This window comes from Camelina sativa, chromosome 10, assembly GCF_030686135.1.
Source record: "Camelina sativa cultivar CO46 ecotype springtype chromosome 10, ASM3068613v1".
Taxonomy (NCBI): domain Eukaryota; kingdom Viridiplantae; phylum Streptophyta; class Magnoliopsida; order Brassicales; family Brassicaceae; genus Camelina; species Camelina sativa.
Genome location: NC_141889.1, coordinates 8,168,169 through 8,190,742, shown reverse-complemented (window position 1 = coordinate 8,190,742; position 22,574 = coordinate 8,168,169). Strand labels below are relative to the sequence as shown.

The 22,574-nt window shown below is 35.5% G+C and overlaps 2 protein-coding genes and 2 pseudogenes across 14 annotated transcripts; all 4 read left to right on the top strand.

Annotated features, from left to right (window-relative positions):
• Positions 1-2,227: 2,227 nt before the first annotated feature.
• Positions 2,228-3,282, top strand: LOC104720183 (LOB domain-containing protein 32 pseudogene; annotated as a pseudogene). 2 transcript variants are annotated; one of them, XR_015567763.1, is made up of 3 exons: positions 2,228-2,277; positions 2,440-2,470; positions 2,578-3,282. The product of XR_015567763.1 is annotated as an LOB domain-containing protein 32 pseudogene, transcript variant X1 (transcript). The 2 variants fall into 2 exon arrangements; XR_015567764.1 differs by lacking the exon at positions 2,440-2,470 and having other exon boundaries at positions 2,236-2,277.
• Positions 3,283-11,586: 8,304 nt separating this feature from the next.
• LOC104720181 (uncharacterized) lies at positions 11,587-13,129 on the top strand (annotated as a pseudogene). The gene is made up of 3 exons (XR_015568230.1): positions 11,587-11,835; positions 11,920-12,488; positions 12,582-13,129. The product of XR_015568230.1 is annotated as an uncharacterized LOC104720181 (transcript).
• A 2,033-nt stretch (positions 13,130-15,162) lies between these two features.
• Positions 15,163-18,158, top strand: LOC147935890 (uncharacterized). Its single transcript, XM_087469832.1, has 4 exons — positions 15,163-16,070; positions 16,184-16,444; positions 16,527-17,417; positions 17,495-18,158. Exons 1-4 carry the CDS (start codon positions 15,641-15,643, stop codon positions 17,974-17,976), a joined length of 2,064 nt encoding a protein of 687 aa, XP_087325958.1. The 5' UTR covers positions 15,163-15,640; the 3' UTR covers positions 17,977-18,158.
• On the top strand, positions 18,159-21,840 carry LOC104718046 (general transcription and DNA repair factor IIH subunit TFB1-1). Of its 10 annotated transcripts, XR_015568868.1 has the most exons (10): positions 18,159-18,298; positions 18,446-18,496; positions 18,583-18,683; positions 18,782-18,879; positions 19,178-19,242; positions 19,357-19,713; positions 19,793-19,849; positions 19,967-20,067; positions 20,311-20,480; positions 20,966-21,479. XR_015568868.1 is itself a non-coding variant. In XM_019230516.2 (9 exons), the coding sequence occupies exons 6-9, from the start codon at positions 19,759-19,761 to the stop codon at positions 20,984-20,986; spliced, it is 261 nt and encodes an 86-aa protein (XP_019086061.2). In that variant the 5' UTR covers positions 18,159-18,298; positions 18,446-18,496; positions 18,583-18,683; positions 18,782-18,879; positions 19,178-19,242; positions 19,357-19,758; the 3' UTR covers positions 20,987-21,265. The 10 variants fall into 10 exon arrangements, 8 of the variants coding, with proteins under 8 accessions (XP_019086061.2, XP_087325960.1, XP_087325959.1 ...); XM_019230516.2 differs by having other exon boundaries at positions 19,357-19,849; positions 20,433-20,480; positions 20,966-21,265; XR_015568869.1 differs by lacking the exons at positions 18,159-18,298; positions 18,446-18,496; positions 18,583-18,683; ... (1 more) ...; positions 19,178-19,242; positions 20,966-21,479 and adding an exon at positions 21,567-21,703 and having other exon boundaries at positions 19,390-19,713.
• The last annotated feature ends 734 nt before the right edge of the window (positions 21,841-22,574 follow it).

Below are 22,574 nucleotides of genomic sequence, written 5' to 3'. Positions count from 1 at the left end.
CAATGTTTTGTTTTGTATCCAAATAGTTTGATACCATAAGCTATAGAATGGTATATAATTACATTTTGGCAGTTTCAAATTCTTGAGGCAACTAATAGTAAACATAGCAAATAGCGTTAAATTACATCAAAAGATATATTGTATCCACTTCCATACATTTTGACTAACATTAATGTTTATGATCTCTCGATGCTTCTATTTTAATATGTAACGAAAGTATAAATTTTTTTGTTCGAAAAAAGATGGGAACTATACCTCTTCATGACTAGAGTTAAACAAAGGTCGAGTTGACATTATATGATCATAAGATCTAACATCCAGATATAATCCAATGATCATTATGAAAAAGAGTAGCTCAAAACGTAAATTTATAATTTTTTTTTTCTTTCAAAACTAACGATGATCCTGCTACGGTACTAAATTTGTTAGAAGGTTTATCTCTATTGTTTCATGTTTTTCCCTCTGTTTTTCTACCTCTGCTTTCTTGAATTACCCAGACGATTAAAAAAACCTAACGATGATCGAAAAAGAGAACCATAACAAATTAGTCTTAGAAATTGCCAATTGCTTTTGTAGTTTTTTTCACAAATCATTTGTGAATTAAATATTCAATATGTAAATCTAAATTTTTAGTTAATATACTACGATATAGGGATTAACTCTAAATTGTTTATCAAATAATAACATATTAGAGTTATCCAACTTGACTAATGATGAATCTAAATCGGTTATACTTGAAGATAAAAAAAGTATAGATATTTTTTTGTATGATTCAAGTAATTTAAAATTTTCCATTTTAAAGTTTCTCACAAAATAAAACAAAATATCTTGTATATATATATATTAATATTTGATAACATCACTATATTATAAAATATTCTTTACACGAGCTTGTACTCGAATAATGTAATTCTATAAAATGAGACAATTACTCAAATAATGTAATTCAAATTCATTTTGTCGATATGACTCTATGAGAATGAGACAATTATTCATTACTAACTATAATATAATCTCTGTTTTATATTACTTGTGTAACGCTACGACCACCACATTGTAGTGGATTCTATTTCCAATCTCAGTCCATGGGCCCACATTTTTTAATGGACCTCACGTCCTTTCACTAGGCCCGTGAGCCCATCTCTATCTGACGGCCGGTTTGCTACGTCCGAAAGGCTTAAAAGACTTGTTACGGTCTCTACAAATCACCACATGATCTTTCCCTGTGTATTGTCCTCAATCGCACAGTTCCGACAATCACTTCCTGGAAAATCACACATCCTAACTCCTAAGAGTACTCTAGCACAATCTTGAATTCTCTCACGCCCCTTGACCAAAAAGATAAGTGCACTTTGGTGACATAGGTGATCAAATCAATTCTTTTAAACTTTTCCACAAGTCTCTTAAACCGGGGTGTCATAACTTGTCCTTCTATAAAGTTGCATCATAAACACAAAACGACAACTCAAAAAACAGAGTGAGTATAGAAAAAAATAAGTTAACATTTTCTCAACATTTTTTTAATATTACCATTTAGAGTAAATCAGGCATAAGATAAAGTCTTTTTTTTTAAAGTTAAAACTTACATTAATGTAACTTATATTTTTCCAAATAATTTTGGAGAATTCTTTTTATTTAAGTGTTAGTATAATTGCTAAAAACAATAAATTCATATTAGTAATTTTTCCTATGAGTAATAAATAAATAAACAAAATAGAAATATATATTTTTTTGTTTCAATACTATCTTTTAAAACACTAATCTGCGTGTAGACGCAAATAGTATTATAGAAAACATTTATCGATCGATTGATAAGCTAAAATTGCCTTCATTTTTATTGTTTTTAGAATTTGACTCAAAAAGATAAATGATCAAATTTGTGTGCGATAAAAAAACTAATAATATAACATCTTATGTTGATACCACATACAAAAAAATAACAACAATACATTTTAAGGGGATAAAAATAAAAATAAATAATGCATGAAAATTTGACCAACAATTATAATGCATAGAAAATATGATATTATATTGCCTAAAATAGAAGTAGGCAGTCAAATATAACAATAATGGTAGATAGTAATTGCTATATAAATAAGTCAAACGTTCGATATTTGACTTATTTATTAGATATTACTATATTACCTTAAATTATTGATGTAACTAGCCATCTTAAGCCTATAAAACTATGACTAATTTTTCATTATAGGCATCCTTCAAATTTACAAGACTTTCAAATTTTTAGTGATATAAGATCTTATAGCATTTTCAATCGAGGTATTACGTGATCTCAGTTTATCTACTAATTTATTTTATAATTGACGTGATATTAATGTGTTTATAGGAATATTTGGAAACATTTGATCTCTCAAGTTAGGTAGATTTCATGTAGATATTTGCTCACTACAATTAACAAGTGATAATTTAATATTTTTGCAGTTGTAATATAGGAGATTAGACTTTCATTTGTGTAAGTATTTGAAGAACCAAGATCTTTTCATTATTTTTAATATATATCAAATTTACATATATATATATATAGTATTGATGATTTTTTCATTTAATTTTCTTATTTAGGGAATAAGTGAGGAAACCAAAAGAAAAAAAATGAATTTGAACTGTTGTGCTATCTGTAAGGTCTTAAAAAAAAATTGTGACTCAAATTGCATATACAAAGCACATTTTCCATCGAACGATACAAGATTTGAAGATGTTAATCAAATCTTTGGAGCCGAAATCGTTGCAAATATCTTCAACAGTCTTGAATCTGAAGAACAACGTAAGATTGCTGCCAACTCTTTGTGCTATGCTGCTAAGGCTCGTAGACGTGATCCCGTTTCTGGAATTCTTGGGATGGTACAACACTATGAGAGTATACTTAATTATGTTGAACAAGAGATCAAATTGGCAGAGAATGAGCTTAAAACAAATGTGGGACCTGATCAAGTGCCAAAATATGTTGATATTCCAATTCCAGATGATTTCCTCGTGAAGAGAGAAGATCGAAAGATGGGTGATGGTCACAGAGTTAATGATGCATCAACATCTGCGGGACCATCTTCAACTTTACCTAAGAAGCATGAGTAATAATATGCAACAAGTATTTCCGTTACTTAAAAACCAAAACCAACAATAATTTCAGTCATATGTCCTTTATATTTTTTTCTTTCTTTCTTTGAACTCCATATCCCATAATAATCTTGTATCCTTTTCCTTTATTTATCACCATTTCTTCAGAAATCTATGTAATTTGTTGAATAAATATCTATGTTGTTTGGTTAATCCTCAATTTTTTCTATTTACTTCAACTAGATAATATTCAGAAAATACATGTAAGATATTTTAAATCAACCAAATACTAGATTTGTTGCTAAACCACATGAAATAATAGTTGTTAAAAAATAAGAATGAGATCTTAAATGGATAAGGATGAATACATTTGTATATATATATGTATATTACAATTATAAATAATTTAATTTGGACAAAAATGTTTCATTTTCTTCTAGGTAATCTTGTGATTTTAAATGATAAGTTATTATAAGATAACAACTAAAACTAAGAACTAAAGAAATGCATGTTCTTAGTTTACTCAAGAAAAAATTACCCAAGTTAAAATCCGGTTAGGCCATCCTTAAAGGGGGAACACATGGGGTGTGCTAAGCCCAAAATAATCAATAAAAAAATGAATAGTGGGCTTAGATCAATTTTTTTGGTCTTGAGATAGAACTGTTCTAGAGCCCAGTTCTCCTTTCTTTCCTCTATTCTGATTGGTCGAGACATTTTGTAGAGGAAGAAAAATGTTCATTTGTCTCATCCTTCTGCGAAATCGAGTCTAGGGTTTGTGTTTTTCTCCAAAACGGCGAAAGCCGCGTTCTCTCCATATTCACCGCCGAAGGTTTGTTTTCCGGCAATTGAAACACCAAAATCGAGAGCTCTTCCATCTAGCAGTCGATCTTTACATAACTTCTCCGACTTACACGATTCAATTCCCTTCTTTTTTCGATTGATCTGTCCGGCGATTTGAAGGTGAAGTCGACATCTTCTTGACCGACCATATAGAGAAGGTAGTTCCGTCGTTTCCTCTTTCACTCTTTGTTTCTTGGATGTTTCATCGATTTAGGGTTAATCTCAAATCTGTTAATTAGGTTTGCCCGGTTTAGAATAGGATTTGTCTCATGTGTCATAGGGTTTGTTTCATCTGTCATAGGGTTTGTTTCATCTTATTTTGATTAATCAATATACGATTTTAGTGAACTTATCTATGATTGAATTTCGAGAGTTGTATTTTGAATTTGGAATCAACAATAACCCTCATGTTTTAAAATTGAATTTTCTTTGTTTCGGAGGCTTGTAGGTGAGGTTAACTAGCGCAAGTTGAATCGGATCCTTCAAGAACCCTGCGGTTGCTCGAAAGTAAAAGGTAAGTCCCATGTGTGGTTTCTTGATTTGAGTTGTGATATTAGTGTTTATTCAATGATTATATTTGATTGTAGTTAATAGTGGTTTGTTAATTGTTAATTGTGATTGTAGTGGCTTGTTATTTGTGGTTTGATTGTGTAATGAGGGAAATTGTTTTGTGGTGTCGGATGTTAGACATTGTTGTTGTCAATTAAGTGTCTCTTTGTTTTGGTTTGTATGTCTCACCATCTAACCTTTTATCATTTGGTTTGTTTGTATGTCTCTTAGATTTGGCTAGTCTTTGTAACTTATGAATGCTTTAACAAATATAGTTGAGTAGTTACCAAATCTATGAATGATTTACTTTGAAAAAATAGTAAATGACTTTTATTTACTACTGATTTGACATAAGTAGGTTGTTGTTATTTACAATTAAAACTCCCTAACAACACCTAACTTTTGATTTAATGATGGCTTCTTAAGTTCTCTATATTACGTCCAACCGCTTTGTTTCTTAATTCCATCTTGTTTCCTTCTTAAGTGATCTATACTACATCCGAATCTTCTATCAATCTCTCACGCTGTTTTACTTCTCTTCTATCATCCTTCTTGTTGGCTTCTTTCTTCCAATCTATCATAACTTTTACTTCTCTTCTATCATCCACCTTCGAACAATATCTTTTCTTTGTTTAATTCTGATTGCTATGGAATCAAACAATACTCCTAACAATCAGTCTCAACCCTACTTTAGCCTTCTTAACTTCCCATATGACAGCTTTGCTCCCAATGTAAACATTGGTTCCTCTCAAATTCCTTCTTTTAGTTCACAACCAAGTTCACAGCCGAGTTCACAGCCGAGTCCACCTCCTAGTCAAACAGAAGAGACAGCCGAACAACGAAGGGAGAGAAGGCTATGGTCGACCCAAGATGACTTAGTCCTAATAAGCGGCTGGTTAAACACATCGAAGGATGCAGTAGTTGGGAATGGGCAAAAGGCAGGGTCCTTTTGGATCCGTATAGGAGACTATTACGAAACAAGTAGTCATGTCCGTGATGGTGCTGAGCCTAGGCGTCCTGACCATTGTAGACAAAGGTGGCAAAAAATCAGTAGGGAAGTGAGCAGGTTCTGTGGAGCTTTTGCAGAGGCAGAGAGTGAGACAAGTCTTGAGGCTATGAACCCCACTCCGAAGACAACCAGTTCTAACAAGAGAAAAGCTGATGAAGCTGCACCATCTACGGGTTCTGTCGTTGGTGAGCACGAGAGCAGACCCGCGGGAATCAAGGCAACGAAAAGAGTAAGGAACAAAGGCAAAGAGAAGGCTGCACCATCTGCGGAGTTTAGTCACATGTGGGAGATAAAACAGAAGGATTTAGAGGGCATGAAACAACTCCAGAAGATGTCCATCTTGTTTGTTGTCTAAGCGAATCTCGGATGTTTGAATCAATGTTAATATGATATATGCTAATATGCTATATGTGAATCCATGTTTTATATGATATATGTTATATGCTATATGTGAATCGGTGAATCCATATCATTGTTAATATGCTATATGTGAATCCATGTTTTATATATGTTTTTCATGAACTTATATATGTGTTTCGGTTTCAGGTTTAAGAAGTCATGGACCGTGAATATGACTATGGTATAAACAGCCCATTAGACTATAGTACGCAGTCAGAAGAGGAGGCTGAGACCTGTTACTATCCTCCGGAACCATCTCAACTGAACCAGCTCAACGAACAAGTGATCCAGCTCAACGATCAAGTGATCCAGCTCAAGGTACTTGTGATCCAGCTCAAAGATCAAGTGATCCAGCTCAAGGACCGAGTGATCCAGCTGACTGACCAAGTGAACCAGCTCAAGTAATGATCAACCCGTGATGTTGTTGTTTGCTTTCGGATGTTGTTTACCAAACCCGTGATGTGTGGTGGTTGTTTTGTGAACCCGTGATGTGTGGTGGTTATTTTGTGATGTTGTTTACCAAACCCGTGATGTTTGGATTTTTATTTAGTGAACCTGTGATGTCGCTATGTACTCGTGAATGAACCCGTGATGTTTGCTATGTCTTTGCCTTCTTTGGACTTTAGTTTGATCACTTGTATATATGAGATGAGAAACATTTGCTCCTTCCACCAACACAAACATCGTCAAGCTTTGTTATTTCCTTCTATAACCAAAATTAAATATTTCAGTCCTTCTCATCCTCTCAAATACTTCTTTCTCTTCTTATTTGCTATGGCATCTTCTTCAAATAAATTTCACTATCATTATGATCCAAATAATGATAGTATGAACAAATTTTTTCAAGAGCAATTTAGTAATCAATTTGAAGCTGCTGTTCATGAAATTCCGGAGGAACCATCTCCACGTATTTATATTGATAGACAACGGGAAGAAGGCCACGAACGTTTGTGGAACGATTATTTTAGTGATAATCCGACTTACACGACGAGGCAATTTCGCCGACGGTTTCGCATGAATAAGTCATTGTTCTTGCGTATTGTGAATCGTCTCAGTGAAGAAGTTCCATATTTTAAACCAAAAAAGGATGCAACCTTCCGGAATGGATTCTCACCGCTACAACAATGTACTGCAGCAATTCGACTACTAGCATATGGGATTGGGGCGGACTCGGTTGACGAATATTTACGTATCTCTGAAACGACTTCTCGTAAATGTTTGGAACATTTCGTCGTTGGAATAGTTGACTTGTTTGGCACTGAATACCTACGCCAACCCACACAAGCGGATCTTCAAAGGCTACTCTTTTACGGAGAACTGCGGGGTTTTCCCGGGATGGTTGGAAGCATCGACTGTATGCATTGGAAGTGGAAAAATTGCCCAACAGCCTGGAAAGGAATGTATTCACGAGGCACCAGTAAACCAACAATTGTTTTGGAGGCGGTAGCTTCACAAGATCTCTGGATATGGCACGTATTTTTTGGAGCTCCAGGTACTTGTAACGATTTAAATGTTCTCGATCAATCACCAGTATTTAATGACCTTATTTACGGTCGAGCTCCTGAAGTTACGTACTATGTCAACGGAAATGAGTATAACTTGGCTTACTATTTGACGGATGGTATTTACCCGGAATGGGCGACATTTGTTAAATCCATCCCACAACCACAACATCCGAAACATCGTTTGTTTGCAGAAAAACAAGAAGGTGCACGAAAAGATGTTGAGCGTGCATTTGGAGTCCTGCAATCTAGATTCGCCATGATTAAAAATCCATCTCTTTTATGGTCAAAGGGTAAGATTGCATATATTATGAGAGCATGTCTCATACTCCATAATATGATTGTCGAAGATGAATGAGATTCATACACGCTCTATGACGAACAAGAATTCCAACAAGAAGATGGAACCGGAATTACTCCAGATATTTCGTTTTCAGTAAATATGCCTTCAAATCTTCAGGGTTTAGGTGATGGCCATACTATAATTCGTGATAGACAAGCACATCAGAAATTAACGGAGGATTTGATAGAGCATATATGGAATAAATTTGGAAATTAAACTATTTATTCATTAAATAAGATGTTTATCTGCTATAATTAATTAAGTAATATGTTTGTTTCTTTTTTTACATTTTATTTACAAGTTTATAAGTAAGCAATTTAAATGTTATTTTATAAGTTTTCATAATTTGTAAAATGTTTATAAATATTATATTATTAAATCTTATGATCTTAAACATGTTCTCCCAATAACTAGTTTTTTAACAACAGATCTTAACTACAGATCTTACATAATTCCACTATATCTTTATTCTAAGAACACCATAATTAGTTCTCCCATTTTTTTTACCTATGATCTTAACAACTGATCTAGCATTATTTTCACTATATATTTAATCTAAGAACACAAAAAATAGTTCCCCCTTTAATGATGCCCTTATAAAATCTAGTACTGATCTTGGGATGGATAGAATATTTATTTTTATTGAAATAGATTAATGAATGATAATTTTAATTTCTATGGTGTTAAGAAGAAATATAGTACTTGATCAACATATTTGTCTATGAGCTTATGTGAGGGTTTCATATCACAACAAAAATGAGTCCTTTTAAAGAAAAAAAAAACTTAGTCCTTTTTTAATGAAAATATATATATATATATCAATTAACATCACTTAACCTTTTCTCAATTGGTTTTATTTGATTAATGGCTTAAGAAATTATTTAGGTTCATTTTGGCAGTGTTTAGTCTTTCTCACTTGTATTATTTATTTTGGTAATGTTCTAACAATAACTAGCTAAACTTTCTTACAAACTACTAAGTTTAGACCTTAAACTCGATATAAAGATGGGAAGTTTTTGACCATTGGATCAAGAGTATATAAACTTCTACACAAGGTTTGACGTTCAATTTTCGGGGAGCACAATTTCTTAAAACATTATTGATACAAAACTTATCCGAGATTCCAAAATATTGTAGACAAAGTTGTCCATCAACGAAGTGGTTTGTGGGGGCAGCTAGCCACAATTGTTCAGGGTTTGGTTGGTCCAATGATTATTGGGGGTGATTTTAATACCATTCTAAGGTTCGACGAAAGAATAGGGGTCAATGGTAGGCATGTCAATTAGGGCTAGAGCCCGTGGGCTGGCCGGACCCGACCCTGAAAAATACCGGGCTTAATCTTAAATATATATGTCCACAAAAAATTGAGTCTTTCTTGTTCAGCCCGTTTGGGCTATAGGGTTTTTCGGGCTTAGCCCAACCGAGCTCGGGCCAGCCTAAAAAGTCTTTTAATAAATATATTTGTACTTTTTTGTTAACCTTTTTTTTATTGCAATATTTGATTAACGATTTATTGTAAATAAAATTTAAAACTCTAATCGTAGTTTTTATATTTACTTAATATCCTTGCTTAATACTTTATAAAAAAATAATTTAGTTTTAAACTTTTTATTTTAAACTAAGTTGGTTGTAGTGAATATAGATGAATTATTAAAATTTTGATTGATTTGGTTACAGTGCATTTTTAAACACTGCTTTTTAAGATTTATATGTTTGAATTATTGATCTGTAAGATAAGCCCGAAAAAACTCGAAATGTCCTGCAGCCTTGTTAGGGATGGGCTTGGGTTTTGAAATGTAGGCTCAGAATAATTTTGGGCTGGGCTGGGCCGGGCTCAAATATATGCGGGATTTACGGGTTTCGGGCCGGGTCGGGCTAGCCCGATTGAGGCGACTGTCCTCTGATTCTCTAGCTTTTGGGTAGTGGTGTAGTGAACTCTCATTGATTGATATGGGGCAGAATAGATTTACCTCCTGTTTTAAAAATCGGTCTAGGCGGCCGTTTGAAATATAGACTCAGATTATATTTACCTCCTGTTTTAAAAATCAGCCAACAAATCGGAAAAAAAAAATTGAGGGCTTTTAAACTTCTAACTATGATTCCTTTTCATAGATCTGTTATATAAAAGCTGAAGCTATGAGAATAACAAGCTAAAACGATTAATAGTTAGAGAAAAATGAGGATGCAGCTTTAAAATTAGGGTTTACAGTGGTTACAGATTGACAAACAAAGAGGAAGATGATGAGGGCATTTTCGTCATTTTCCATTAATTAAAAAACTGTTAAAAAGAGCAAAACGAGAGTATTGGACTCGAATTCGTGAACTACGGGCTTTAATTGTAGATAAATACCGCTGGACTGATCTAAACTCCCAATAATATGTTACGAATATATATATATATATACATAAAACCCCTAAAACTAGTCCCCGAATAATTTCCGATTTAAATCCGATTTTCTGATTAATCGCTAGGTCCTCTCTCACCGTCCGACTAACGCCTAACCATTTTTAAAACATGGGATTTACCATTTGTTACATTTGGCGTTTTTATCATTGGACCATGCCCCTTTATTTATTCAGTTGTGCCCCGAGGGAAGAGGAGATCCAAGAAGGAGATATTTTTGTTTTGAAGCGGCATGGTTGACATATGAGAGTTTCTATGACAACCCGTCCCGCGAACCCCACTAGCCCACCGATAGCCGCCCCAACGGACCCCAAGCTGGCCCTGCAGAACATCGATCCTAACCCATCACTGTGGATATCCCAATCCACCAGTAGGTTATTGGTGCGTCAGGCGTTCCTCGAACCCTGGTTCCCACCCTTTAACAACCTTCCCACAGGACAAAGGTGAAACGAAGGTGAAGCTTCCTAAGGTGTTGGTTCCACCGTTTCTCAATCAATCTTCCTGTAAAAGAGGTAAAGGCAAAGTGTGATCGTGGAATCAGGGCGATGAGGAGGAGGATGTTCTAGAGGCTTGATTGATTGTGGTCTAGCTATTGTTAGGTTGCTAGGGTTGAGTTGATAAAACATTGTAGGATGTTGGAACTTGGTTATTTCATTGTTGGTTATGGATTATTTCAATGTTGGTTATTGGATTGTTATTGTTGAGATTCTTATTGGTTATTGGATTTTTTTTGGTTATCCGATGTTGTTGATTGTTGCTAGGTTGTTAGTGGATATGAGACCACTAGTAAATTAATATATATAAAAAAAGAAAAAAAAATGGGAAGGGTTGTTTCATTTCAGGTCAATTGGTGGCAACTTGTCATGTGGGAAGGTTGTTAAAGGGTGGGGACCAGGGTTCGAGGAATGCCTGTCGCACCAATAACCTACTGGTAGATTGGGATATCCACAGTGATGGGTTAGGATCGATGCCCTGCAGGGCCAGCTTGGAGTCCGTTTAGGCGGCTAGCGGTGGGCTAGCGGAGTCCACGGACGGTCCGTTGGGGCAGCTAGCGGTGAGCTAGTGGGGTCCGCAGGACGGATTGTCACAGTTTCATAGAGCTGTTATCACAATCGTGGAGAGTTGATATTAGTACGCCAAAGGCTTTGCAGGTATTGCAGGGGAAACTGAAGAAGTGGAATAGGGAGATTTTGATGAAATTCAACAACACAAGGAGCGATGACTCTCAAAAGTTAAGGGGAACTAGAGGTGAGACAGGATGATGTTCTATTGTTGCAGGAGGAGGCTCTTGACAAAGTGGTAGAGGTAGTTCTTGAGCAGAAAGAATTGTTCTGGTTCCAGAAAGCTCAGGAGAAATGGATTGTGTTGGGGGATAGATATACTCAATACTTTCATATTTTTACTCTTATTAGATGCTAGAAATAGAATTGAAAGCCTTAAGAATGATGATGGACAATGGCTGACAAATGAGATGGATCTTGAGCAGCTGGTTGTAGCGTATTATAAATGGTTATATTCCATGGATGATGAGGATCAAAACGTAGAACAGCTTCCAATGGTGGGGTTTGCCAGGATTTCTTGTGCAGGTTTAGTTGTGTTGAATAGACCGTTTACAGCTTCAGAAGTGGAGAGAGCGCTCCAAAGCATGGGGCAGTTTAAATCTCTAGGACATGATGGTATCATCTTGTTTTTTACCAGCACTACTGGGATATTGTGGGAAGTTCAGTGATCAAGTTTGTGCTGGGAATCTTTAAATCAAAAATTCTGCCCACTGAAACGAATAATGCGCTAGTAGTGTTGACAGCCAAGGTTCTCAAGCCAAAGAGGATACATAAAGCCTATTGGTTATGAGGGTTCAGCTAACAAGATTGGTGTTGGAATAGTGACATTAGACGGTACAATCTTAGCGAATCCACGACATACTTACATAACACCGCCTGGTCATGGTTTCCTTCCTAGAGAGACTGCACATCATCATCTTGACATGTTCTTCCTTTAGTCAAATCAGCTCTTGAGAGTTCCAAAGTAACTCCTAAAGAAATTGATTGTATTTGTTATATGAAAGGTCCTCCGATGGGAGCACCGTTGCAAGTCTCAGCTATTGTTGTTATGGTGTTGTCACAGCTTTGGAAAAAGCCTATTGTTGTTGTGAATCATTGTGTGGCTCACATTGAGATGGGTAGAGTAGTTACTGGTGCTGTTGATCATGTTGTTCTGTATGTGAGTGGTGGGAACACTCAGGTGATTGCTTATAGTGAAGGTAGATACCGGATTTTTGGTGAGACCATTGATATTGCTGTTGGTAATTGTTTGGATAGGTTTGCTAGAGTCTTGAAGCTTTCTAATGATCCAACTGGTTATAACATCGAACAGGTAGATTTCAATTTCATTCGAGAATGTAATGTTATCTCTGTTCTATAAAGATTAAAGAACAATGTTAACTCGGTTTTAATTTGTTTTCACTAGCTTGCGAAGAAAGGAGAACACTTTATTGATCTTCCGTAAGCTGTTAAAGGTATGAATGTATCTTTCAGTGGAATCTTGAGTTATATTAAAACTACTACAGAGGAGAAACTCAAAAATAACGAGTGCACACCAGCAGACTTGTGCTTTTCCCTTCAAGTAAGGATATCACTTGTTCTTAAATGTTATATCTTTGCCACATGAATGCAAAGTATTGGACTTTTAAGAATAATCTGAAATCACAGAAAGAGCAATGGCGCATTGTGACAAGAAAGATGTTTTGATAGTTGGAGGTGTCGGGTGTAACGAGCGTTTGCAGGACATGATGAGGACTATGTGTTCTGAACGTGATGGAAAGCTATTTGCAACGGATGATCGTTACTGTATCGACAATGGAGCTATGATTGCTTACACGGGTCTACTCGCGTTTGTTAATGGTATTGAAACGCCGATCCAAGACTGTACCTTTACACAGCGGTTTCGCACAGATGAAGTTCATGCGGTATGGCGAGAGAAAGAAGATTTGGTACTTGGGGATAATAAGAACGTTGCTGCTAATCGAGTCTGTGCCTGTGCCCATTTGTTCATTCTACATCCATAAAATGTTTTTTTATCAGTAGTTATTAGTCAAATTATATGATTGTTTTCTTTTGATTTGAATAGTTTCGTGATGGGTGTAATAGCGCTTTCAAATTTCAAAGTGAGCTTTGTAAAAGTTCAAATTTTTTTGTGTTGCATTTCGATATACGTTTGCTTTTTGTTTTATACTTTAGTTGGTTAAAATATAATATGATAACTTAACGTCGACATTTCTACCGATAATGGTGGAGGGACTAGTGCATTAGTCTTCCTTAGTCATAGAAAAATGAACTGTGAAAAAGAAACACCACTACTAAAAAGTTAGAACTGTTTTACAATGTGTCACTACTTATTGAACGAAAAGTGGGAGAAAAGAATATACAGAATCATTGAATTAAAATTCGATAACCTTCTAGAGAGATTAGAGTTGTAGATAAAATCACACATAAACGTGAACTTAGATGTATGTGACTATTTTAAAACTACAAAAAGAAAAAATAGTATAAAATTTTCAAAAGTTATAAAAAATACATCATACAGATTCAAACAAGACTAGTTAGTGATTGGAAAAAGGAGAAAATGACAAAAGTATTAGTAAAACAATCAAGTAAAGGTCAAAGTAATTAGAGAAAAGATGATAATCTCAAAAGTCTTCCTTCCTCCATCTTCAAATGCCAACAAACAAAAGACAAATGATTTTTAAGATGATCTTTTTTCTTTCTCTGATAGATTTATGTATACATCTAAAAACCTCGAGTCGTTGTAAGTTTAGTTATAATACGATTCTGAAAGTGATAGGTTTATAATACGACTATTCTGAAAAATCTATCCAAGAAAATAAAAGAAAGAGTAAGTAGTAATGTAGTTTATTTATCCAAGACAAGATCTGAAAAGTTGCCATTGGCCCGTTGATAAGCTTATGCTTTCACATTGCACTCGATCCTCGTCAAATCTAGTCTCGTTTTCTAATTGTTAACTTGCTTTTGAGATAACTTCACTAACTTGTTTTTGTTATTACTTTCACCAATTTCATTATTGTTAATTTGTCGGTCACACAGTAGAAAATTGGAAATTACTAGTTTGTCTGTATAGTAAGATGCCTAGGAATAATATAGTACATATAATTTAAGTGTGTGCCAATCAAAGAGCATGCACATATACATAACTAAGATATCTAACGAGATGAATGTTTTGAGACCACATTGGATTCTTATAATAGTCAAACTGTCCATGTTCCACTAAACCCAAGTTAGGTTTTAATACATGTTCTATCAACAAATAGTATTCCTATAACTAATCATCTTATAAAGCTCATATTTAGATCAATTTACCTATATAGTCCACAACTAATTAGAAGAAGAAAAAAGAGCTAGTGGAATGAATGTCCCTAAATCTCGATACTATCATTGACTTTTATAGGCGTATATACTATATAGTAAATCAACTAAATCAGTCTAATCATATTAGAACATTATAAGAAATATATAGATCTACACAAAACATTCTTTAATCAACCATACCCAACCAAAAATCTACTCGTTCATATTTGGATACGCGTATATGTCAATATGTGTGTATGTGTATCAGTGTATGCACGAGTTAACACGTGCACGTGGCATGTGCAGCGAAGGCGAAGGAGTGATGAGACAAAGAAGAAAAGGATGATCCAAGTTTCAAAATGATTCCAAAAGTTATGAACTATAAGCCAAACAAAGTGCCAATCGCCAAAACATGAACTTCAACTACACTTGTTAGATCGTTTTCTCACATTAAAGCCACTCTACACTTTTCCCATTTTACCATTTTATAAAACCAGAGCACATGTATGTTAGATACATAAGCTGACAAACTATTTATTTTGGTTATCCAAAAAGCATAATTTTGTTTTAAATCAAAACATTTGATATATAGATATATTACCAAAAATGTTGCAAAAATGTGTCTGAATCATAAGCCAATGCAAAGGAAGTGATATAAACCTAAACTCTAAAGATCTCGAGCAAATAGACATAAATAAACAAAAACACCTAATTACATTACATCCCCACTTACAAATGTGAACATTAACTGTTAAAAATCACCAAAAAAGTCATCAAGATTCAAGAATATGGCTTTCCTTTTCAAAAAGCAGTACACGTCTCTGTCTCACACAGACAGTGTATTCAATGCATTTTGTTGTCTTCCCACTTTACACCAGCTCAGCCTCTGTTCCTCTCCTTCTTCTTCTTTCTCTTCTCTTCCAAAACCAGAAAATTCTGCAGAATAACTTTTTATTCACAAGATTGGAAAGACAGAGTTTTCCAAATCCGAGAAACAAACACAAAAATATCTTGTCTTCGTCTAACAAAGAGATAGCTCCAAAGTCCAAAACAAAACAAAACAGAGTACTCTGCTCTATAAATTTCGTTCCTTTATTACTCTGGTCTATAAAACAGAGTACTCTGCTTTTATAAATGAGTTAAAGATCAGTAGTAAAGACAAGAATGGCTGCCTTATGTGTCACGTTACTTGTTCTTCTCTCAATCTTTCTTTCAACACCACCAACTATTCAAGGAAACGCAGAGCTGAAAGCTTTAATGGAGCTCAAATCATCGCTTGACCCTGAGAACAAGCTTCTCCGATCATGGACGTTTAACGGCGACCCATGCGACGGATCTTTTGAAGGAATCGCCTGTAACCAGCATCTGAAAGTTGCAAACATATCTTTACAAGGGAAACGTTTGACCGGAAAATTGTCTCCGGCAGTTGCAGAGCTCAAATGTTTATCAGGTCTTTACTTGCATTACAATAGTCTCTCCGGAGAGATACCTCAAGAGATCACAAATCTCACTGAATTATCAGATCTTTATCTCAATGTTAATAACTTCTCCGGCGAGATTCCGGCAGAGATCGGCTCCATGGCTGGTTTGCAAGGTTAGCATCTTACTATACCGGTAGATTCCACAGAGCTGAATTACCTTAAACCACACTTCACCGACATATCATCTTGTTTGATTTTGAATGGTTGTGCTATTCTTTTGTCGCAGTTATGGATCTTTGCTGCAACAGCTTAACAGGGAAGATACCAAATAACATTGGATCTTTGAAGAAACTAAACGTGTTGTCTCTGCAACACAACAAACTAACCGGAGAGGTTCCTTGGAGTGTGGGGAACTTGAGTATGTTAAGCAGGCTTGATTTGAGCTTCAACAGTCTGTTAGGTCTAATCCCAAAAACCCTAGCCAACATTCCTCAGTTGGATACTCTTGACTTGCGCAACAATACTCTCTCTGGCTTTGTTCCTCCTGGTGAGTTATGATGATTCTTGAAATGTTTTTGTATAAGCTTATCTCTCTGTTTCTTGACTGATTTATTTCAAACTTGTGAAAGGTCTCAAGAAGTTGAATGGGAGATTCCAGTTTGAGAACAACACAGGATTATGTGGTATAGATTTCCCTTCTTTGAGAGATTGTTCTGCTTTCGACGAAGCAAACATCGAATTCAAGCAGCCTCCGGGTGAAACAGACACTGATAAATCAAGTCTTCACAACATATCTGAGTCTGTATATATCCAGAAGCATTGCAACCAAACACATTGCCACAAATCCTCATCAAAACTCCCACAAGTTGCGTTGATATCAAGCGTGATCACCGTCTCTATAACATTGATTGGTGCCGCTATATTAACCTTCTTTCGCTACAGAAGAAGGAAGCAAAAGATTAGTAACACACCAGAGTTCTCCAAGGGAAGACTAAGCACAGATCAGCAAAAAGATCTCCGTGCATCACCTCTCGTGAGTCTTGCCTACACAAAAGAATGGGATCCGCTTGGCGATAGCAGAAACGGAGCTGAGTTCTCACAACAAGAGCCTCATCTCTTTGTTGTTAATAGTAGCTTCAGGTTTAACTTAGAAGACATTGAATCTGCAACACAGTGTTTCTCAGAAGCTAACATAATGAGCAGAAACAGCTTCACCTCAGTGTTCAAAGGAGTCCTCAGAGATGGTTCTCCCGTAGCTATCAGAAGCATCAACATAAGCAGTTGCAAGAACGAAGAAGTCGAGTTCATGAACGGTCTAAAGCTTTTATCTTCGCTATCACACGAAAATTTAGTGAAGCTACGCGGATTCTGCTGTTCTAGAGGCAGAGGAGAGTGTTTCCTCATCTACGATTTCGCTTCAAAAGGAAAGCTTTCGAACTTTCTTGATTTACAAGAAAAAGAAACCAATCAGGTTCTTGCTTGGCCTACAAGAATCTCCATCATCAAAGGGATTGCAAAAGGTTTAAGTCTTTTGATCACTTCTTTGTGTTTGTTTCAGGAAACAAAAATGTATCTCTAACACACAAAACTCTTACAGGTATTGCTTACTTACATGGAAGTGATCAACAGAAGAAACCTACAATAATTCACCGAAACATATCTGTCGAAAAAATCCTACTCGATGAGCAACTCAACCCGCTAATCGCTGATTCAGGTTTACACAACCTTCTAGCAGATGATATGGTCTTCTCAGCACTCAAAACAAGTGCAGCAATGGGATACTTAGCTCCGGAATACGTCACAACCGGGAAATTCACGGAGAAAACCGACGTTTTCGCCTTTGGAGTCATCATACTCCAGATAATCTCTGGCAAACTCATGCTTACAACTTCACTGAGACTTGCAGCTGAGGATGGAGAAGTCAACGGTTTCATCGATGAATATCTCCGTGGAGAGTTTGATAAACAAGAGGCGATTGGAATGGCGCGGATTGGGATAAGCTGTACACAAGAGATACCAAACAATAGGCCTAATATAGAGACATTGCTTCAGGAGATAAAATTTATGAAAGAAGAGTGAATGAGTCTGTTTTTTAGTTAGTAAAGTAGTAACTTTGTTAAACTTTCTGCAAGAACCAAGAAGTATGATTATCCGGTTGAGTAGAATCACACCAATTGGTTTTGTTTGTCTTTAGCAAGAACCGGGTCGTTTTATAAATTGAATTTATGTATATAAATTAGAAATAAGATATTAACACAAAACATACACACATACAATTACAACTTGGATCGTTTGGCTAATGAAAGTGTGTAATGGTTTCTGTTTATTGAGGAGCATACAGCTGAGAGCAACTAAGTATTGCAGACTTGGAGCTACGCTTCAAGCTTACTCGAGAATATAGGTATGTTAATCCACTAGTCTGAACAAGTTGCTTTCTTTTGTTGGTTATATAAGTTTCTGGTTTTCCTAGGTTTTTACACCACTGATCCTTTTAATATGAGTAACGTACATGATATAACGTACTGAGTTGTGGAGATTGTTTAAGCAGTTTGTGGAGAGTTAAGTCCTAAGGGAAGATGAATTCTGGGCTACAAGAAAGGTTGCTTCTTTTGAATTTCCTTCGTTTTTCAATTTTCTAGTTATATTTAAGACTTTTCGTAGTTGTTGACTTTATTCTGGTTGCAGAAGCTACTTGGTAAAGAGTCCATCAGACAGTCGAAACAACAGGTCAGGCTCAAGAGCATGATGGTTTCTAGCATCAAACTATCTACTGATGGGCAGATATGGTAGTCTTCCTCTCTAGTTAATATGCTCCTGTGCATGCGTTTGTAGGAAAGCATACTCTATTGTGTTTAGCTGAAGTACATCCATTTTGTTGTTGCAGATCATGTGAAATTTCAGCTGGTTTACTAACCATTTTCTTCACTCTTTTCCTTAGGGTGACATTTACCTAGACCCCCTGACCCTGAGATAATTTTTCAGGTGAGCTCTTTGGTTCACTATGTTTGTCATTGAATGTAAGTGCTAGTTTTTGAATCCAAATCCAAGTAGGGTTGGGATAAGTTTATATGGTTAATGGGGTTGAAGTTACAATGGGACATAAATTTATTAATAGGTGTCAGGTTTGCATCATGTGCTTCCAATTGGAAACTACAACCTTTCAGTTCACCTTCTATTTTTGTGCTCGTTTAATCTGTAGATATACAGCCAGAATACTTCAAATGTTGTTTCATTCATGTGTACTGTTCTTTTCTCACGTTTTAATATATGATTTCTTCAGTACGCTTTCAGATTTTTACTGAGAAGCCGGCTGTTCGGCAGGCATTCATAAATTTTCCGAGTCAGGTAACAAAGACTTCAAAACTATGTCATCTTTGTGAATAAAGGTTTAATATTCAAAATACGATGGACCCTAACTGGCTTTGGTAATTATTTTCCTATGCCTGATGGCTGTAAAAGACTTTACAGCACCAAAAAATACAGCAGAAGCTGCTGAGAAAGAGGAACTCGCTGTCTTTCCAGTCCGCACGAAAGACAACACAGTCACAACTCGGACCTCATCATTTTTTTGAGTGTTGGTTTTTACGTATTGTCACCTTATGGTAATGCTTAATTTTAATTTTCCGTAACACAGAACCATGGGATCCAGCGTGATGGCATCATGGATGTTGTTGAACCACCAGAATGATCAGTTTAAAAGATCCCTTTTGCAAGATCTTAATCGCCATGCTACTGTTGTATTGGAAGGCAGAGTCTTTGATAAAAACACCTCTAAGCACCTCTTTCGAATTTGTATAGTTCACGAAATGGAAACATGTACTTTTGGCCTTTTTGACTTTAGTTCTTGGTGGTAAGTTTACAATGGTGCTAACTTATTCTTTAAATTCGAAAGCAGATGTTGAGTCAGAAGATACGAGGATTGTTGCAAAGGCTATCACACGGGTTAATCAAGGTCTGCTGTTTCATTCTGTTATATTATATTCTACTTTTGTTTTTCTCTGTGCTGATCAATGCCCAAAGCCACACTTTATATTTGTCTGAATTCATTATCCATCTTTATTACCCCTAGTAGTAAGAAAAGCTGATAGTGAAACCACCAGAGACTCTAATCAGGAGAGACTGGAGAGAATGTCCAAGTTAGCAGAAATGGAGGATCTTCAAGTTTTACATGTAAGTTCCAAAATTTTCCAATATCCCAAGTAACAAGAAGCTCTATTATATACGGAGAAGTAGAGATTGGTTATATGAAAATGCCTATCTATTCTGTTGTGCCCTCAAATGCATTATAAAATTTCTTTCGTCTGCAATTCTGGACATGAATAAAAGAGTTACTGAGACATTATTGGTCATCTTACCCTAACAACTACATATTTTCATACCAAGGTAAACTTTTTTCTTTTCTTTCTGTTTCAGAAATCTCCCCATCCCAGAATTTGCTATATACATAGATTCCTTGGCTTTCTCAGGAAATTTTCAAACTAATCATACACCAAGAGCAAGTTCTTTATGCTAGGATGTTATATGTAACTATGCAGGTTGGTAGGCTGAAGGATGCAATGTCCAATGGTTATTCACAACTCGAGGTATGCTATGAAATTCCTCAAGTCTTTTTGATATAATAAGCAACTCGGAGTAATCCATTAGAACAGTAGTTCCTAATCTCTCATACCAATGCAACACAAACATGAAAAATTTGGGTAAACTTGGCTCAAGATTGTAGTTGAAGCTTATTAGATATTCCTGTGTACTGTCCCCGTGATATTAACCCATTCATGACTCAGGCGATTTTATGATACATAATATATATATACTCACACAATCATTATAATTTGCTCTGTTTTTCCAATTATTTAAATTTTATTTTATCAAGTGAAGCTATAGTATAGTAGATTCACATAGTCTATTCTTGCGTTCTTTTAAATATTTTTCCCACGGATTGGACGAAAATAGTTAAATGTGTATATTCATTGTTGTTGACCGTACAATCATTAATTGATCGATTTTTTTTTTTTCAAATATGCTAATGGATATTTCTCTAATTGTCGTTGGTCCTTCTGGCACTGTAAAGTATAATTTCTATAAATACTAGGCCTGCGACTTCGGTTTGTTTGGATAATTCGGTTCGGTTTGTTCGGTTTTTCGGTTTAATCGAAAACTGAAAACTCTACCGAAACTAACCGAATAAAATTACGGTTCGGGTTCGGTTAGGGTTCGGTTAAAACCGAAATTAACCGAAGATTTTTGAGTTTCGGCGATCGATAATGAAAATCGCTGTAATCCATGAGCCACTCTGCTCAAGGAGAAGAAAGGAAAATAGAATATTCAAGTAGTATTTGAAGAGTGTAGATACGAGAAAAAAGAAGAAAAAGAACAGCGAAGAGGGGGAGGAATGAAGACGAACTGCGACGAATAGAGAAGCAAAAAGAATGGGATACTTCTTTTAACCTTTTAGGATTTGAATTTTATATGGGTTTGAAATAAACTGGGCATTTGTTAGGTATAGCCCAAATTTAATACAGTTTTTTCACCTAATTAAAACAGTAGAAATTAACTGGCTCACTTTACTTGGGCTTTTTCTTCTTTTTCTGGCTTTTATATCATATACATATATAATATATATATGTATTTTCTTCTTTGTCGAGATATTAAACCTACGTTGAAAGATGCAGAGACACCGGCGGCTCCACCACAATCGTGGAAAACAGATGTTGAGAATTACGATGGTGAAGACGAAGACGTCGGCTGAGGAAGATGGTGAAGTGATTCATATCTTTCGGTTAACCGTTCGGATATGATGAACCGAACCGAACCGAAGCAATAACCGAACTTGATTTATAAAGCTGCCGATCGGTTCAGCTCTCTTCACCAAAGCCAACCCGAAAACCGAGAATTTCGGTTCGGTTCGGTTCGGTATTCTTGGTTCGGGTAATTATCGCAGGCCTAATAAATACTAAAGAAGAAGAAACTTCACGGAAACGTCACTCCACTCCACCGAGAATCAATCTCGAGTTGCCAAAAACAAATGATTCGAAGAAAGTGAGGTGACAGTCAGGGGCGGATACAGAGCATAGAGGGGTTGGGCACGTGCCCGATACTGATTTTTCTCAAAAAAAAAAATTATATATAATTTAAATATATGACTTTAACTTAACTAAATAAAAAAGCTGTTTCACCGTATACAAAAAATGGTAGGACTCCAAACCAATCCCATAATTAATGTTTCAGCCCAAATTAATTAAACAGAAAAAAGCCCATAACTCCATAAGTGCTTTATTAGTCCTCCAACGATAGATTAGTTCTAGACCTAGTTTCTCTTTCGACAACTAAATTGTTTTTCTCCTGTTACTTTTTTTTTTTTTTTTGGCTTTTCCTTAGTTCTGAAGCCATCAAACATGTCTACCGTAAGTACTTTCTTATTAATTTATATTAAAATTACAGTAGAAGACATTAAATTTTATTCAGTCTTAGACGAAATTTTGCTAGTTCATTGTTGTCTTTTATATGATAATTTATTTGTATACCAATTTTGAAATCTAAACTTCGTTTTTACTATGTTAGTAACTTAATATAATCGTGTTTTTGTTAGGTACCAATTCATAATTATTTTAAAAGAAAGTTTGAAGTAACGTCTAAAAAAGCTCCGGTAAATTTGCCTTGGGATCCAATTGATAGAAAAA

What these genes read in the sequence shown, in the direction of transcription:
- LOC147935890 (XM_087469832.1), top strand. Translation starts at nt 15,641, where the DNA reads ATGGCTGCCTTATGTGTCACGTTACTTGTTCTTCTCTCAATCTTTCTT. An exon ending in CTCCATGGCTGGTTTGCAAG is followed by an intron (nt 16,071 to 16,183) that starts GTTAGCATCTTA and finishes CTTTTGTCGCAG; the next exon opens with TTATGGATCTTTGCTGCAAC. An exon ending in CATCAAAGGGATTGCAAAAG is followed by an intron (nt 17,418 to 17,494) that starts GTTTAAGTCTTT and finishes AAACTCTTACAG; the next exon opens with GTATTGCTTACTTACATGGA.
- LOC104718046 (XM_087469833.1), top strand. Translation starts at nt 19,536, where the DNA reads ATGGGATCCAGCGTGATGGCATCATGGATGTTGTTGAACCACCAGAAT. An exon ending in TATCACACGGGTTAATCAAG is followed by an intron (nt 19,850 to 19,966) that starts GTCTGCTGTTTC and finishes TATTACCCCTAG; the next exon opens with TAGTAAGAAAAGCTGATAGT. An exon ending in ATGGTTATTCACAACTCGAG is followed by an intron (nt 20,481 to 21,566) that starts GTATGCTATGAA and finishes TGAAAGATGCAG; the next exon opens with AGACACCGGCGGCTCCACCA.